At 34.9% G+C, this 17,450-nt stretch overlaps 1 protein-coding gene across 3 annotated transcripts in view; it reads left to right on the top strand.

Moving 5' to 3' along the window:
• CEP350 (centrosomal protein 350) overlaps positions 1-17,450 on the top strand; it is a 143,416-nt gene that overhangs the window by 35,117 nt on the left and 90,849 nt on the right. For all 3 annotated transcript variants that reach the window (XM_082612726.1, XM_082612727.1, XM_082612725.1), the window contains exons 10-15: positions 935-1,590; positions 2,363-2,484; positions 5,543-6,603; positions 8,079-8,229; positions 9,628-9,797; positions 16,442-16,628. In XM_082612726.1, the coding sequence (XP_082468852.1) occupies positions 935-1,590; positions 2,363-2,484; positions 5,543-6,603; positions 8,079-8,229; positions 9,628-9,797; positions 16,442-16,628 (2,347 nt within the window). The remainder of the gene's footprint in view (positions 1-934; positions 1,591-2,362; positions 2,485-5,542; positions 6,604-8,078; positions 8,230-9,627; positions 9,798-16,441; positions 16,629-17,450) is intronic.

Here is a 17,450-nt window from a genome sequence, read left to right as displayed (position 1 = left end):
AAATAGCTAGTTACTTTTTCACTAATGAACACTAATTTTGGGAAATGAAATATAAATACCTACAAGCTCGCTTTCCTTTTCAATGGCAAAAATTGGCCTGAATTTGAGCTTCTGGAATGGATTCAGTAAGAGATGCAATTTGGTATATAGAAGTCAATATATATTTTGTGTTTGTTCCTCTTTGCTTTCATCTAGCTTATAAATAAACTCACACTGTCCTTAGCCTAAATTTAAGCCACATCAACAAACATTTAGATGATAAAATGATTGTTTTTCTATATATTTAATTTTTTCTGTTATTCATTGGAGAGTTGTGGCAGCCTATAGCATTGTCAGTCTTTTTTTTTGTTTTTGTTTTTTTACGGTACGCGGGCCTCTCACTGTTGTGACCTCTCCCGTTGCGGAGCACAGGCTCCGGACGCGCAGGCTCAGCGGCCACAGCTCATGGGCCCAGCCGCTCCACGGCATGTGGGATCTTCCCGGACCGGGGCACGAATGCGTGTCCTCTGCATCGGCAGGCGGACTCTCAGCCACTGCGCCACCAGGGAAGCCCACATTGTCAGTTTTTTAACAACTATTTGAGGGTTTGGTGAGGGAGAGAAATAGTAACAATAAATACGCATATGAGAGAGAAATAGTAATTCTCTATTCATATTAATAGTTAAATATTCATATCAACAGCAAGATATGTCCTTATTTCAGAAATATTAAAAGATGCACTTTTTAAAAATGCCGAGGAAGTATAGTTTCTAAGAGTATGGAAATTCTTCTCTTACTGTTTTTCTTTCCTTCTAAAATATTACTTAGGAGACTTTATAGGATATTTGAATTAGAGTTTAAGATAAAGCGAAATTCCTAATTTTCTCCTTAGTGTGATAAATCTTAGGAATGAATATAGAGTTTTAATACATCACTAACAGTTCATACTTTGTAGGGGGTCATATTGGAAGAGCAGAATCGGATCCCAGGTTGGATGTTTCACATAGACATCTTCCACGAAACTCAGAACGTTCAAGAAGTAGAGCTCGGTCAGAAAATAATGTAAAGAAAGTAGTTCCATCTCTTCCAGATAATAAACAGGAGGAAAATGCTGCCTTAAATAAGGACTTTTTACCTGTTGAAATTCGTGGAATTCTTGATGACCTACAGCTGGATTCAGCAGCTCAGGCTGCAAGGCAAGAGACAGAAGAGTTACAGAATCAGAAGCCATCAGCATCAATACAAGCTCCTAGGAGTCATAGCCCAATAAAAAGAAAACCTGACAAAATAACAGCTAATGAAGATCCCCCTGTTATTTCCAAAAAGCGTCACTATGATACAGATGAGGTACGACAGTACATTGTTAGACAGCAGGAGGAAAGGAAGAGGAAGCAAAATGAGGAGAAGAAGGCCCAAAAGGAGGCCACGGAACAGAAGAACAAACGATTACAGGAGCTCTACCGGAAACAAAAAGAAGCCTTTACGAAAGTGAAAAATGTGCCTCCTTCTGAGCCATCAGCAAATAGGCGACTGCAGGAAACTTACTCCAAATTACTTCTAGAAAAGTCATTGCTTGAAGAGCCAACTCATCAACATATGCAGGAAACACAGGTAATAGTAGTGACAGAAATACAAAGGGAAGTAATTCACGGTTAGGAAAAACTTACTTGCTATACTTTTTAATAATTACTCACCATTCCTAATATTCAGACATATGCTCAGACAGTATTTATAATAATGATGGCCTTTCATGAAGTTTATTCTAGATAAATCCGATTGAAAATAAGTGCTCAGTTAGTTTCCTAGAGTGATTGTTACTGATCTGTCTCATCACTGCTGTTAGTTATATCCTTGCCTAGTTTTTACTGTATTACTGAGCAAAGTTAGACTGTATTAATAATGAAAAGCCCAGTTTTGTTATCTGTGTTGAAATTAGAGAATATCCTACTTTAGTGTGCTAATTTTATGACTATTGCTGTTGTTTCTAAGGATAAGAATAACATTTGAGTCTGTACCATATACCATATACTGTTTTAAATGTTTTACAGGCTTAAGTTTCAGTAAATTCTCACAACCCTGAGAAGGGTAGGTACTACTAGTATTTCCACTTATTAGGTGAAAAAACTGAGGTTTAGAAAGAGTATTATTTCCTCCAAATTATGCAGTGTTAGGTGCCTTTGTTGGATTTCAGGTGTAATTTTGCTGTTAACTGTAATGGCTGCTTTTAAGACAAACTAAATTTGAATTGGTTTTATTTGAGAGAAAAAAGCTCCTGCATTTTGTGATCTTTGTAAAGTTGAAGCAACTTAATATTTATCTTATGTGCTCCTTGAATATATCTTTATGATGGGAGTCAGATAACTTTGATGTCCTTTTTTCTTAGACCAGACCAGGGTATCAGCCATCTGGAGAATCTGACAAAGAGAACAAAGTGCAGGAACGTCCCCCAAGTGCATCTTCCAGTAGTGACATGTCTCTGTCAGAACCTCCACAGCCTCTTGCAAGGTAAAAAGGGGAGAATGAAAGATGATTAAGGTTCTTTCTTTCCACGATATTAGTATAGTGGTCTATGCTCAGTGAATTTTATTGATTGACCTTCTTGTGAAGAAGAGGTTTATTTAGAAATTGGTTAATATCTTCTGATGGATACTTAAGCATGGTATACATCTGTACTTACTGCATGCTCTATTCTATTGTTCAACTCTTGCCTGTTCTTTAATATCTGGTGTAAATATCAGTTCCTCCTGGGGATCACCTGCAGTTGGAAGCACTCTTGCCTTCTCTGACGTAAACACAGATAAATGTTTGTCAGATAAATGAATCACAGTGAAATTAATATTTTAAAGTATTTGTGTTGAATATTTTTCAAAAGGCATTTCTGTATCCGTAACTATTCAAAATTTCTTCATATGACTCTTGTATCAACATATCTTACCTCTCAAAAACTATATTTGGATATGCATATGAACACACGGACAAGGACTAAAAAGGGATTTGATTTGAATTCAGATTGGTGAATGAGGGCTATTTTACCTTAAATTAAGAAAAAAAATTTTTTTTTGCTGTAAAGTGTGCAGTAAAGTAAAAAGAAAAAAATAACAAAAAAAGCCTATTTGTCCATGAAAGTTAAGATGATTTTCAGATTACATGGTTATAAGTTATACTTTGAAATAACCGTTTTGGGAATAAAAACCAAGTCACTTAACCAGTTTTGGGTTAATACATATGATTCTCTCGCCCCCTTGCTGCCCCCTTCACCTCCCAAGAGAATAATAATATTGATAAAAATAGCTAACATTTAGTGTTTGTTACGTTTCAGGCTCTGATCTAAGTACTTTGCCTATATCATTTTATGTAATCCTTGTAGTTCTTTGAGTTCTCTCAGTTAGTTTATGCTTAAAAGCACAGCATTTCTTTTCCTTGCCCTTCATGTTCCATCATTCTGCATTAGCTACCTGGAAAACTCCAAATTACCTATCTGACCTTGAAGACCTTGAAGATCTAGCTCAAAAATCAATTAACTTGGCTATCAGAGTTCATTGTTCCCTATCTATACCCTATTCAACTTTATATATCTTTATATTAGTACTTAATGACATCGTGTTTAGCTGTTTATTAGTCTCTCATCCCTGCTAGATCTTCTGAAACTGAAGAGTAAGGATTAGGTCATAACTGGATTAAATCTTTCCATTTTTGTGTACTGCTATTCCTCTACCATCAACACAGAGCCTGCCACAAAATTGTCATTCTAAATACTTGAATTTAAAGATCTTGGGTTTTTACTCAGCAGTACCTTTTTATTTATAACTTCCTTTGTATTTGTTTCTACCATCTTAATTTGGGCACTAATAACCTCACACCTTGCGTTTGTAATAGTCTATATTCTGTGATATAGAATCTATTCACTAGTCTTCCTTTATTCTGCTTTCATAGCAGTCATTCAATATACAAGACTGCTACCACATAACCTTCAACCAAACCTTGTATTACATGCCTCTCATTTCCCTTATCACCCTGGTTACCCTCCTCCAGATGACTTTTTTTAACTTAATTGGTAGGACTTCATATTTATTCATACTAGTTTGGTCTAGGGTTGCAGCCTGTCTAAATAACTTTGAATCATAATTCGATAATTTGGGTTAGGCATGCCTCCTAACTTTCTGTCATCTACAAATTTGATAAGCATGTCTTCATGTCATCATCCAAAAATAGTGGACAAGACCAAGGACAACACCGCATGTTATTTTTTCTAAGGTTAATAGTTAATAGTTAACTTAATAGTTAACACCAGTCTTCTTCTTAATAGTTAACACCAGTCTTTAACCTTTGTATAGTATTCCTTAATATACAGGGAGGTTGTCTATAATCTGGAAATATAAGTGAATTATATAATGTCATCTAGGGCATCTTTATTCTGTTTCTAGCCTTTAAGGACGCCCTATCAATTTTTCTTAGAACTAGATTGTAATATTCTCATTTCTTTAGTATGTACAATGTTAAACATAACTGTTTGGTGTTTATTAAATATGTGTTGATTAGAGTAATATCATGCCTACAATCTTAAGCATTTCTCTTTTTTTTTTTTTTTTTTTTTTTTTTGCTGTACACGGGCCTCTCACTGTTGTGGCCTCTCCCGTTGCGGAGCACAGGCTCCGGACGCACAGGCTCAGCGGCCATGGCTCACGGGCCCAGCCGCTCCGCGGCATATGGGATCCTCCCAGACCGGGGCACGAACCCGTATCCCCTGCATCGGCAGGCGGACTCTCAACCACTGCGCCACCAGGGAGGCCCTTAAGCATTTCTCTTTTATGTAACATTACTTTTAAAGAGAAAGGTAGAGCCGATATTGTAAAAAATTTTGTCCACAGAGTTTTAAGGGTTATAATGCCTTCTCCTCAATAGTTTAAAAAATGTGTCTTAGTTGAAGAAAGCTGTTTACAAAACAGTATGTATGATAAGATTTCATTTGCATGAAAATAACATGAAACATACATGTAGAAAAATGTTTAGAAAGATATAATTCTTTTTTAAAATATTTATTTATTTATTTACTTATGGCTGCATTGGGTCTTCGTTGCTGTGTGCAGGCTTTTCTCTAGTTGGGTCGAGCAGGGGCTGCTCTTCATTGCAGTACACGGGCTTCTCATTGCGGTGGCTTCTCGTTGCAGAGCACGGGCTCTAGGCACGTGGGCTTCAGTAGTTGTGGCACGCAGGCTCAGTAGTTGTGGCACACGGGCTTAGTTGCTCTGCAGCATGTGGAGTCGTCCTGGACCAGGGCTCAAACCCATGTTCCCTGCATTAGCAGGCGGATTCTTAACCACTGCGCCACCAGGGAAGTCCTAGAAAGATATAATGAAATAGTGATAGTGCCTCTTTCTCATTGGTTAGCTATGAGTGATCTTTATCTTTTTTATCCTTTGTCTGCCTGTCTTTTTTTTTTTTTTTTTTTTTTTTTTTGCAGTGGCTATGCATTACTCTTATAATCAGAAAAAACAACACTTAAAAAAAAGGGCTTAGTTATGAGGTCCTGTGTTAACTAACATATTGTAACTTTCATTTCCAGAAGGGATTTGATGGATCCTACATGGATGCAGCCTGACAGACTGAGTCCACGAGTCCACCATTCTCAACCACAGCCTCTTGTTGGAACAGCTGGAAATTTACTTTCCCATCTCTTGAGTCTAGAGCATGTAGGAATTTTGCATAAGGATTTTGAATCCATTTTACCAACTAGGAAGAATCATAATATGGCTTCAGGGCCATTAACTTTTACACCTCAACCATATCTGACCTCACCAGCTGCTCATCCAGATGCCTTGTTAAAACCTAGTGCTAGCCAATATAAGAGTAAACTGGATCGTATTGAAGCCTTGAAAGCAACAGCTGCTTCTTTGTCCAGCAGGATTGAAAGTGAAGCTAAGAAATTAGCTGGGGCTAACATTAACTATGGGTCAGTATGGAACACTGAGTATGATGTGCAGCGAACACCCCAAGAAGATGGACATTGGACCAAGGCTATAAGTCCACCTGTGAAAGAGGATGCAGAAGATGTTTTCTCTGCTCGAATTCAAAAGATGCTGGGAACCTGTGTGTCTCATGCAACTTTTGATGATGATCTTCCTGGTGTAGGCAACCTTAGTGAATTTAAAAAGCTTCCTGAGATGATAAGACCTCATAGTGCCGTATCAAGCTTCAGAATGAGATCCCCTGGTCCCAAACCAGAAGGGCTGCTGGCACAATTGTGTAAGAGGCAGACTGACTGTTCTAGCTCTGATATGCAAGCTTGTTCTCAAGACAAAGCCAAAATGTCTCTTGGTTCCAGCACAGATTCAGTGAGTGAAGGGCCTCTTCTTAGTGAGGGTAGTCTCTCTGAAGAAGAGGGAGGTCAAGATGGACGGTCCCCTTTGAAGCTAGCAGAAATCTTAAAAGAAAAGGAATTTTGTGCTGGAGAAAGAAATGCTTATGAACCCATCAAAGAGTTCCAGAAGGAAGCTGAAAAATTTTTGCCACTCTTTGGGCCCATAGGTGGTACACAAAGCAAAGGACCATGGGAAGAATTGGCAAAGGGAAGTCCACATAGTGTCATTAATATTTTTACAAAATCATATAAATTATATGGAAAAGGTGAGAAAAATAAGTAACCCTTGTAATATTTGTATGTTATCTTAAGATAAATTATTTCATAATTCTGTACAAGATAATACTTAACTATACATTTTCATCATTCATTACAAGGATTGTAGAGATTTATTATTGTCCAAATTAATCTGAGTTATCCACAAGCTTCAACTAGAGTATTCTAATTTAATCTTTAAAATTTTAGTTTTTAGCTGTTGTCATAAAACAATGGTTGGTGGTTATAGAAATTTTGGTCTAATTTAAAGAAATTCATAGGTGATGTTCAGGATTGGTATGTATCAAGTGTATACTAGGTTTACTGTGACCAGAGTTATATATCTAGATAGAAAATAAGTATATTTCTTAAAACAGTGATTTGTGTGTGAATCACTGGGAATATAGTGGTCAAGAATTGAGAGGGGCAGCTGCAGTAACATTTCTCATGTGGAAACAGATCTATTACTGTTTGTCAAAACTAATTTTTAAAAACAGACTTTGAGAGTAGTGTAGCTATATATTTGGGTCCTGAAACAATAACTTTTAAAGTTCCCTTCTTATCCCTGAAATCCTGCAACACAACTTTTCCTTTTCTGTGGTGGCCTCAATTCCTTCAAGTCCCTTTCTCTGTTCTTCTTCTGTAGGTGGATTCTACACATCTTATGCTAGTATAACCTTAGAATTCCCAGGTTAGAGAGTGAGGCTGAGCCCTAAGTCAGCCGTGGATACTGTGGTTTTTCATTTCCATTCTACATAGTGAGCAACTTATCTGACAAATGAATTGATTTCATCTGTTCAGCTTATGCTTAATTGGGTATCCCATTGCATTTTCCTAGAATTTATATTTAGCCACTTCGGTATGATCTTGTGCAGACCTATATGTGCTATTGATCTCTTTTGTTTAACACTTATTTCTATAGGTGATAATTTTAAAGTTCTGTGGATATTAAAGTTCTTTTGGTTATAGCAAAGTGCTTTTAAATCAACACTCTCCATTTTTTTTCCCAAGAAAGTTGGATTTTTTCTTAAATCCTTCTGTTAGATTTTCATTAGGATATTATACTGAAATGTTTAGAGTTGAAATGATCTGTTATCTGGGATTTGTTTCAAAGTAATATTTGGGGAGAGTTACAGATGGAGGGAATAGGAAGTTTAATTGAAACTAGATCGGTCATGTATTGATAATTGTTAAAGGTGGGTGATGGATGCACTGGTTTCATTATATGATTCTCCCTACTGTCATGTATGTTTGAAAATTTCCCTAATAAAAAGTTAAAAATGTATTGTTAGGTCTAAAGATAACTTGAAAAGAAGCCCTAATGAAAGCCCTAATGAAAGAATGAAAAAGCCCTAATGAAAGCCCTAATGAAAGCAAACTAAAATGTCCCTAAATCTGTGTTGTTAATCTCCAGGTTATGGAATGCGTTGCTTATAGTTTTTTAAATTTTTGTTTTAAAACACATTTCAATTATTACTTTTGACAGGATTTGAAGACAGGTTGGAAAGAGGAACATCAGCATCACGGCCTTTGAATGCCATCACAACCCCTCTAAGCAGCATTTCATATGAAGATGATTTTGTCTCCTCTGCAGGGAGTGGGACTTTGACAGAAAAAAAGTCAGCTCTTGAACCCAAGTAAGAAGAATATGTTGACAATATGGAGCAAAATCTGAAGAGTGAGAAAAATGTACAAATGAGAACTATGGTCTGAATATTTGTCAAATTTTCCTTGTTTAAAGATAGCATAGTGGTTATTAAGAGAGTGGGCTCTGGATCCAGACTGTGTGGGTTTAAATACTGGCTCTCCTAATTATTAGTTCTTTGTCTTTGGGCATATTGCTTAATTTCCCTGTGCCTCAGTTTTCTTCTCTGTTAAAGTGTTATGAATATTCAGTGAAATACAAAGTATGTAGAACAGGGCCTGGCACATAATAAGCAAAATACAGGTTGTTAAATCAATCTGTGAATCCCCAGTAGAGGTTAGTATTGGGAAAACTATCCCATGGTATATTAATGTGAGATGATTAAGAAATGGTTTTCTGTGATAGAATTGAAGATGACTAGATAGACCCTTGACTTCATGATCCTAAGTAATCAGTAAATTTTTTTATAATTGGGATAACATCTAAAATTTTGCAAATCTTTGAAAAATAACAATATTATAACGTTAATATTTATTGAGCACTTAATGTACAAGGCACTGAGAGGACTGAGTGGGCTTTACCTGTATTAACTCATTCTTACAATAGCCTGATATAAGTATTTTTGTTATTATTCCTACTTGAGAGAGGAAACTGAAGCACTAAGGTTGTTACTTGTACAGCATCATATAGTAAGTGAATCAGATTTTGCCAGAGAGAATTTCCTCCCTAAATTTTGTTACCATATAAAATAATCTATAATTACTCACATGCAGTATAACTTTCTTCACAAATTACAAGTTGTAATGCACATAAAATTATTGGATGATCTTTTAAAAATTAGTTATATCTAGCTGGATTAATGAAAATAAGTATTATTAAGATTATAGCAGGAGAAATATAATTTTAAATTTTGAACTTTAAAGAAAAGACTAATTTTTAAATCAAGACTTGCAAGGATTTAATTGTGTTGACATTTAATATCACCAGTCAATATGATTTATTGCATTTTATTTCTCACTTGAAGTAGAGCATATTAAATTATTGTTCCCTGTAAGATTATCAGAGGGAAGTTAATAAATTATAAATTTGAATAGAAATTGAGGCCACATTTTTCAGTATCCAACATTATATTTTTTTCTTTTATGTGTCTGAATTACCCATTTTTATTGGTTTCACTTCAGTAAAAAACTGCCTGAGACTTTTCTCAGTAATAAATTGAGCCATAGGGAATAATCCAGGTTTCTGGTAGTAAGAAACCAAGAAAAGTGGAAAGCGTGTTTGATTATAGTTATATTCTCCTTGTGACTAAATAGATTTTAAAATATTTATAGTTTGAGCTGTGATTTGAAACTTTTTATTTCTTGCTTTAACCACTATTATTCTTTGACAGTACTGGTAGTAACAGTTTAGGCATTCAGGAGGATCATTCTAGCAGAAAGTCAGCCTATGATCTTTCCTCTGTGGATGTTGCCTCCCAGCACTCATCAGGGGCCCAGTCTGCTGCGTCGTCTCGTTCATCTTCTTCTAAAGGAAAGAAAGGAAAAAAGGAAAAGATAGAATGTAAGTGGAATTTTACATGGTAATTTTTTTCTCTTACCAGTGACTTTGTGATAGTGATCTAAAGTTATGATTTCATTTCATAAGTTAGATGAATTTCTTTATGATAATATAATTGGCTTTCATATTTATTATTACAAATACCTTTTGATATATGACATTATAAATCTTACACTTAGTACAAAAGGAATACATTAACAATGATAAAAAATTAAGGATTGTAGATAAATAATCATGCAAGAAACATAAATCCCTATTGATGTTTTTGGTGCCTATTTTTCCAGTATATACATAAAATCAGGCATACTCCCACATACATTTTTATTTAAAAAACAAGTGAAATCATATTGTCTTGCAAGTGCTTTTTAAAAAACTTTATATCATGTACATTTCTGAGTGTTATTAAATAAATATAATACTGAAGTTTCCTTATCTATAAAATGAAGATGATAATAGATGCTTTATATGGTAATTTCGAAGCTTACATGTATAATGTGTACATCTCATTTGCTCTGTAAGCCTAGAGGTGAGAAGATAACAGTAATTAGGCAAAGGCTTCTTAAGCTCACCGGATGGTCCCTAGGGAATGATTTTGCCTCCAAAATTCTTTTTTCTGATAGTAAAAAATTGCTCATTGAGTTAAAAAAAAAAAAAAAGAGGGGGAGGAGAAATCTGTAAATATAGAAAATATTTAAAAATTAAAAATCACCTGTATTCCCTCTACCTAGAGATAAGCAATGTTAACATTTTTTTAGATTTTATTTTAGTTTATTGTGGTAAAACATACGTAATGTAAATTTCATCATTTTAACCATTTTCAAGTGTACAATACAGTGCTGTTAAGCACATTCACAGTGTTGTACAGCCATCGTCATTACCTAATTCCAGAACTTTTTCATCATCCCATGCTGAAACTCTGAACCCATTAAACAGTAATTTCCCTTTCCTGCCTTCCCTGAGCCCCTGTTAACCACTGTTCTACTTTCTGTCTCTATGAAATTGACTACTCTAGGTACTTCATATAAGTGGCATCATGCAATATTCGTCTTTGTGTGTCTGGCTTATTTCATTTCGCATAACGTCTTCAAATTTCATCCATGTTGTAGCATGTGTCAGAATATCCTTCCTTTTTAAGGCTGAATAATATCCCATTATATGTATTTACCACGTTTTGTGTATTCTTTCATCTGTTGATGGATATCTTGGTTGTTTCAACCTTTCGGCTATTGGGAATAATGTGGACGTGAACACTGATGTACAAATACTGTTTGAATCCCTACTTTCAGTTCTTTTGTGTGTATACCCAGTTGTAGACTTGCCGGATCAAAAGGCATTTCTATATTTATTTTTTTGAGGAGCTGCCATACAGTTTTCCGTAGCAGCTACAACCTTTTACGTTCTCACCAGTAGTGCACAAGGGTTCCAGTTGCTCCACATACATACTAAAATAACCCTTGTTGTTTTCTGGGTTTTTTTTTTTTTTTGAAGAACAGACATTCTAATGGATGTGAAATGTTAACGTTTTTAGTAAGAATCCTTACAGACAATCAGTAGGCGTATGTAAACAGAAAACGTTACATGTACAAGATCACATTTTATGTGATTTTTTTTTTCTGTTAATGGGTTACAGATACCTTTCTGTGTTAGTAAATATGGATAACCCTTTGTAGTGACTACCTAGTGTTCTGTTATTTGAATATATTGTAATTTATTTAGCCAATTCCCCATTGCTAGACATTTAGGTTCTTTTTTTTTTTTCCCTATTATAAACACTGCTGCATTGAATAGCCCTACAGATGCATCTTTATGCATTTGATCTGGTTCTTTCCTTTAAGAGAAAATCCTAGAAGGGAGATAATGGGACACTGAGTATGCGGTGCTTAAAATCTGGATACATTTTGCCAAATAGCTCTTCAGAAAGCTAGTGCCACTTTATACTTCCAATGTGAGAGTGCTAGGAATAGATTCTTTTTTAATCATTAACCTAGTATAGTTCTCTTGCAGATTGGAAGTGTTCTGAAAGTCTTTGGCAGGAACATTAGACATCATTTTTATCAACACTTCCCAAAGCCTGTCTTTTCTTGTGAAATACTGATTCAGTGCAATAGGCTGTTTCATAAGTATTCTGAGGATAAAAGAGCTCCATGGTTCCATAAACTTGGGAAAAGCTTTTAGAGTGAAACAGGCTTCTTTCTTGCAGGATTCATCAACACTTTTATTTTTTTTTTCTTTTAATTTTTTTCAGCTGTATTAAGGGATAATTGACAAATAAAATTGTAAGGTAATTAAAGTGTACATCGTGATGATTTGATATACATATATATATTGTGAAAGAATTCCTTCCATCTAGTCCGTTAACTAACACATCCATCACTATATATATATATTGGTGAGAACATTTAAGTTCTACTGTCTTAGCAAATTTCAGTTATACGATACGGTGTTATCAACTACAGTAACCATGTTATACATTAGATCCTTGGACCTTATTTATCTTACAGCTGAAAGTTGGTAACCTTTTACCAATATCTCCCTGTTTCCTCTACCCCTGACAACTACTTTTCTACTCTGTCCTTTTACGAGTTTGGATTTTTTAGATTCCACATATAAGTGATATTATACAGTATTTGTCTTCCTCTGTCTGACTTATTTCACTTAGCACAGTGCCCTCAAGGTCCATCCATGTTGTCACAAATGGCAGGATGTCCTTCTTTCTCGTGGTCGAATAATATTCCATTGTATATGTACCACCTCTTCATCCCTTCATCCATTGATGGATGGTTGTTTCCATATTTTGGCTGTTGTGAATAATGCTGCAGTGAACATCAGAGTGCATATGTATTTTCAAATTAGTGTTTTCATATTCTTTGGATAAAATCCCAGAAGTGGAATTGCTGGATCATATGGTAGTTCTACTTTAGTTTTTTGAAGAACCTCCATACTGTTTTCCCTTTAGAAAACTGTCTATTCAGTTCCTTTGCCCATGTTTTAACTGGATTGTTTGCTATTGAGTTGTGTGAATTCTTTATGTATTTTGGATATTAAGCCCTTATCAGGTATATGATTTGTAAGTGTTTTACCATAGGTTGTCTTTATTTTGTTGATGAAGACAAAATGTGGAAGTTTTTTAGTTTGATATAGTCTCACATACTTATTTTTGCTTTTGGTGCTTGTGCTTTTGGTGTTCATCAACACTTTTAATGTGCTAATATGGATTATTCATTTTAGGATGAGGATGAGGCTATAGTATGAAGTATTTTTCAAATTTATTTGACCACAGAATCTGTTCTTCAATCAGCATGTTACATTAGAATGGAGCAGAATACGTTTTGGGAAATGCTGATCTTGCTCAAAAATGCCGATCTTTGTTATGTTAGTGTCTCCCCTAAGGTACTAACTAGTTACTGGCGAAGCCTAGATTCTGGCTTCTAACTCCTAAATCAAGTGTACCTTCTACTGCAATATATTGTACAAGTTAAGATACCATGATATATTAAATATATGAGTATATAGACAATATGATTCAGTATAGGTTTTAAAAACTATAATCTAAAACTTGGTTAGGTGAAATACAGGTACTGTCTTTGGCTTTCACTTTCCCTGATCCCTCTCACAATGCCTTAAAAAAAAAAAACATATATTTTACTTTCCACAGCATCAACTTAAACTTAGTACTTTATCCCAAAGTTCTAAGATGTGTAAATTTTGTCGTATATGCTCCATCTGGTGGTGAAAAAGATTGTCTGCATGCTCACTCAGCTCCTTCCCAATGTAGTTGAAAACAGTTGGTAGATTAAAGTGGTAATCATAAGAAAAATTATTTATCTTAATTTAACTTTAAAACATATAAATATACTTTCCTTTGGCAGTCTTTTAAACTGTGGGCAAACGTTTTCTTTGTATATAGGTCCCTTGTTTGGAGTTTAGATCTTTCTTGCTTAGACCATTGTATTGTCTACAATTTCTAGTTTTTTGAAATCAAGAACAATTTTTCAATTGTGTATTTTCGAAAAAATATATTAAATGAATGAAGTATTTTTATTATAAGAGTACGTCTGTATTATGGGAAATTTAGAGATAAACAGTATTAATAGCTTGCTTCTAGCCTAGGGATCATGAATAGATTTTAGATTATAGAATCCTTTCTCATTGATTAATAATCGTCTAGATTATTTGTGTGTTTTTCTCCCCATTATGATAATACAGTCAGCATATTTAATTCATTGTATATATCTTTACATAGCTTCCTAGGATGAATTACTATGAGTCAGGTGGAATTTCTGAGTCAAGGGCTTGGCTGGAAAATGATTTTTATATATTTTTTGAGTTGTCCTCAAGAAAGGATATATGAGTTTGCACTCCCATGAAAATGGTGTACGAGTATTATTTCCTGTGTGTACTGAATGACCCTCAAGGTTTCATTACTTTAAAAATATTTGCTAATCTAATAATGAAAAATGTCATCTCATTGAAGTGATTTGCATTTCTTTGATTGATAGTTGGGTTTGATATTTCTCATACGGTAAGACTGTTCTCATTTTTCCTTTTTTAAACCAAATTTTAATGAAAAATTGTTACCTCATTACTATCACTACAGCATAATATAGCATAATTTTTAAATTTACCTTGTTTATTGGTAAAAATAGCTAACATAAAATTTGCTATTTTAACCATTTTTAACCGTACCATTCAGTGGCGTTAAATTTATTCACACTGTTTGCAACGAAGTTTCACTACCATAGGTCTCCAGAACGTCTTCATCATCCTGTACTGAAACTCTGTACCTGTTAAACAGTGACTCCCTATTCCTCCTTCTCCAACCCCTGGCAGCCACCGTTCTGCTTTCTGCCTCTATGAATTTGACTAGGAAATTTAACCATTGTTAAGTGTCCAGTTCAGTGGCATTAAGTACATTCACGCTTTTGTGCAACTATCACCATTTTATCCATCTCCACAACTGTTTCGTTATCCCAGACTGAAACTCTATACCCACTAAATAATAACTCTCATTTTCTCCTCCCTTTAGCCCCTGGTAAACTTTGTGCATCTCTATGAATTTGCCTACTCTAGGACCTCATATGGGTGTATAATCATACAATATTCGTTCTTTTGTGACTGGATGGTTTATTTTACTTAGCATAATGTTGTCAAAGTTCATCCATGTTGTAGCATGTGTCAAAATGTCCTTCCTTTTTAAGGCTGACTAATGTTTCATTGTATGTCTGTATATACCATGTTTTGTTATTGCAGTCAATGTTGAAGGACACTTGAGTTACTTCTGTCTTTTGGCTATTGTGATTAATGCTGCTGTGAACATGGGTGTGCAGCATAATTGTTTTTTTCTTTTCCATTTTCTTTTGATCTTTAACCATATATCTACATTAAAAAAATATTTCAACTGTCATTATAATGTGCACATGATTCTTTTTTCTGCTTTTTTTTTTAACCTAGCAAATATTTTTCCGTGCTGCTGTTGAAACATATCATCAAGGTGAACAATGCCTTAGACTTAGAGTCATGAGGCCTGGGTTTATGTCCCATTTCTGCTATCGACTGTGTATCCTTAAGTTATTTAGCCTCATAGATCTCTAGTTACCTCATCAGCAAATTAATTATATGGTACCCACTTCATAAGGTGTTTAAGAGCAATAAGGTAATATATATGCAGTGCATTTTAAATTACAGAGTGCTATTTAAATATTCAAGTTACCATTATCTATGTAATATAGACAATTCTATTGTTGGAAATGTAGGTTGAACTTTTTTTTAAATTAACTTATTTTTGGCTGTGTTGGTTCTTCATTGCTGCGCACGGGCTTTCTCTAGTTGCGGTGAGCGGGGGCTACTCTTCGTTGCAGTGCTCGGGCTTCTCATTGCGGTGGCTTGTCTTTGTTGCAGAACATGGGCTCTAGGCACGTGGGCTCAGTAGTTGTGGCTCGAGGGCTCTAGAGCACAGGCTCAGTAGTTGTGGCGCATGGGCTTAGTTGCTCCATGGCATGTGGGATCTTCCCAGACCAGGGCTCGAACCCATGTCCCCTGCATTGGCAGGCGGATTCTTAACCACTGCGCCACCAGGGAAGTCCTGAAATTTTTTTAATTTTAAAGTTATGCATTGAATGTCATGCACAATCTGTGCTTTGTTTGTTTCAATAATCTCCTTAAGATGCCCCTGTAAGTAAGATTATTCTTAGTCAGAGAATATGAACAGTTTTATGAATCTGGCTACTTAGTTCTTGCCATAGAGTTTTTTGAAAGGATTATGTAGTTCAGTTGGCAGTTGATACCATTTTTCGCTTACCTCTGGGTTTTATCCTTAAAAAATTTCCTTTTGGTTACTTTTTTATAGGGATAGAGTAGTACTTCATTCTTGTTTAATGTTTTTGTCTTTGTTTTTAAACATTTGATCTAAGAACAATTTATTTTTTAATAGCAAGTGGGAGATATTAATGGAAGAAATTTCACTTTCCTTAAATGGAAGCAAAGAATGAAGAACTGCTTTATCTTACATATGAAAAACAAATTTTTTAAAGTCCATTTTAAGGTATTCTGGTTTGTACTTTTTGTTATTTTATTGAAATCTAGGTATCAGTTATCTCTCAGTAGCTTCTAATATTGGGAATCAGTTTTATAAGAAATTTCCTTTACAGGGCTAGATTCACTCACTGGAAATATTCAGAACTCACTTCTTGATGAAGAAAAAGTACACTCTAGTTCAGAACGTGGCTCTCATCAAGGAAAGAAATCTGGGACCAGTAGCAAACTTTCTGTTAAAGATTATGAGCAGACTCCTGACAGTGATAGCACTTTGGAGGATCTTTCTGGGCATTCTTTGAGGTAAAGTAATGCATATCTTTTTTACTGTAATTCATATTTAATTAAAGTTACAATATCATTTATGTTCAGAGAATTCACTTAATAAATTTATATTTTTTTGTAGTTTTGTTCATAGCTCTAGTCTTTATCTATATTTTAGAATATAGTCATCTCTCACCTAAACAATTACAACCACTCCCACAGGAATTCTCTGCCTCTAGCACAACCTACCTTTGTATTCTAACTGCCATTGCGACAGTTGTTTTCTTGACTCAATCCTTTGACCAAGCAACTACTCTCCTTAGGGTACTCTGGGAGCTCACAGTTACCCCAGAGATCAACATTAAGAGCTTAACTTCATTTGAAGTGTTATCACTAGGCTACCAAAGACTGTCTTATTTCCTTCGTTTATACAGTTTTCTTCTCAACTGTATTCTTCCACTCTTTAAACATAACCGCTTAGTGTTCTTTTGGTATCATTGTTTATTTGTACCTCTGAACTTTTCTCTTCTGCTCAACTTATTAGATGACTCAAGCAGATTTTGAAATCTCACTCTTACATTGATTATGGAACTTGTACACTCTGTTTTTTTCCTTCTTTTTAATATCATAATATATTATGCACTTGGCCTATTGCTTACACATAACTATTGCTTTAGGTACAGTTCCTACTCTGTCTCCATGACTTTTTATCTGCTGCACTGGTTTTGTCCTTCTGGAAATTTAAGCTCTGAGAAGACATGAATATTTCTTTTTTATTTTAAAACTATGTGCTTTTTCTAGTACAGTGTCACATACAGATAATCATTTTTAATGCTTTCATGTTGCAGATAATGCTGTATC

The sequence above is a fragment of the Mesoplodon mirus genome, assembly GCF_964341445.2.
Source record: "Mesoplodon mirus genome assembly, chromosome: 3".
NCBI classification, from domain to species: Eukaryota; Metazoa; Chordata; class Mammalia; order Artiodactyla; family Ziphiidae; genus Mesoplodon; species Mesoplodon mirus.
Note: the sequence above shows the minus strand (reverse complement) of the source record. Positions and strands in the feature narration are given on the sequence as shown.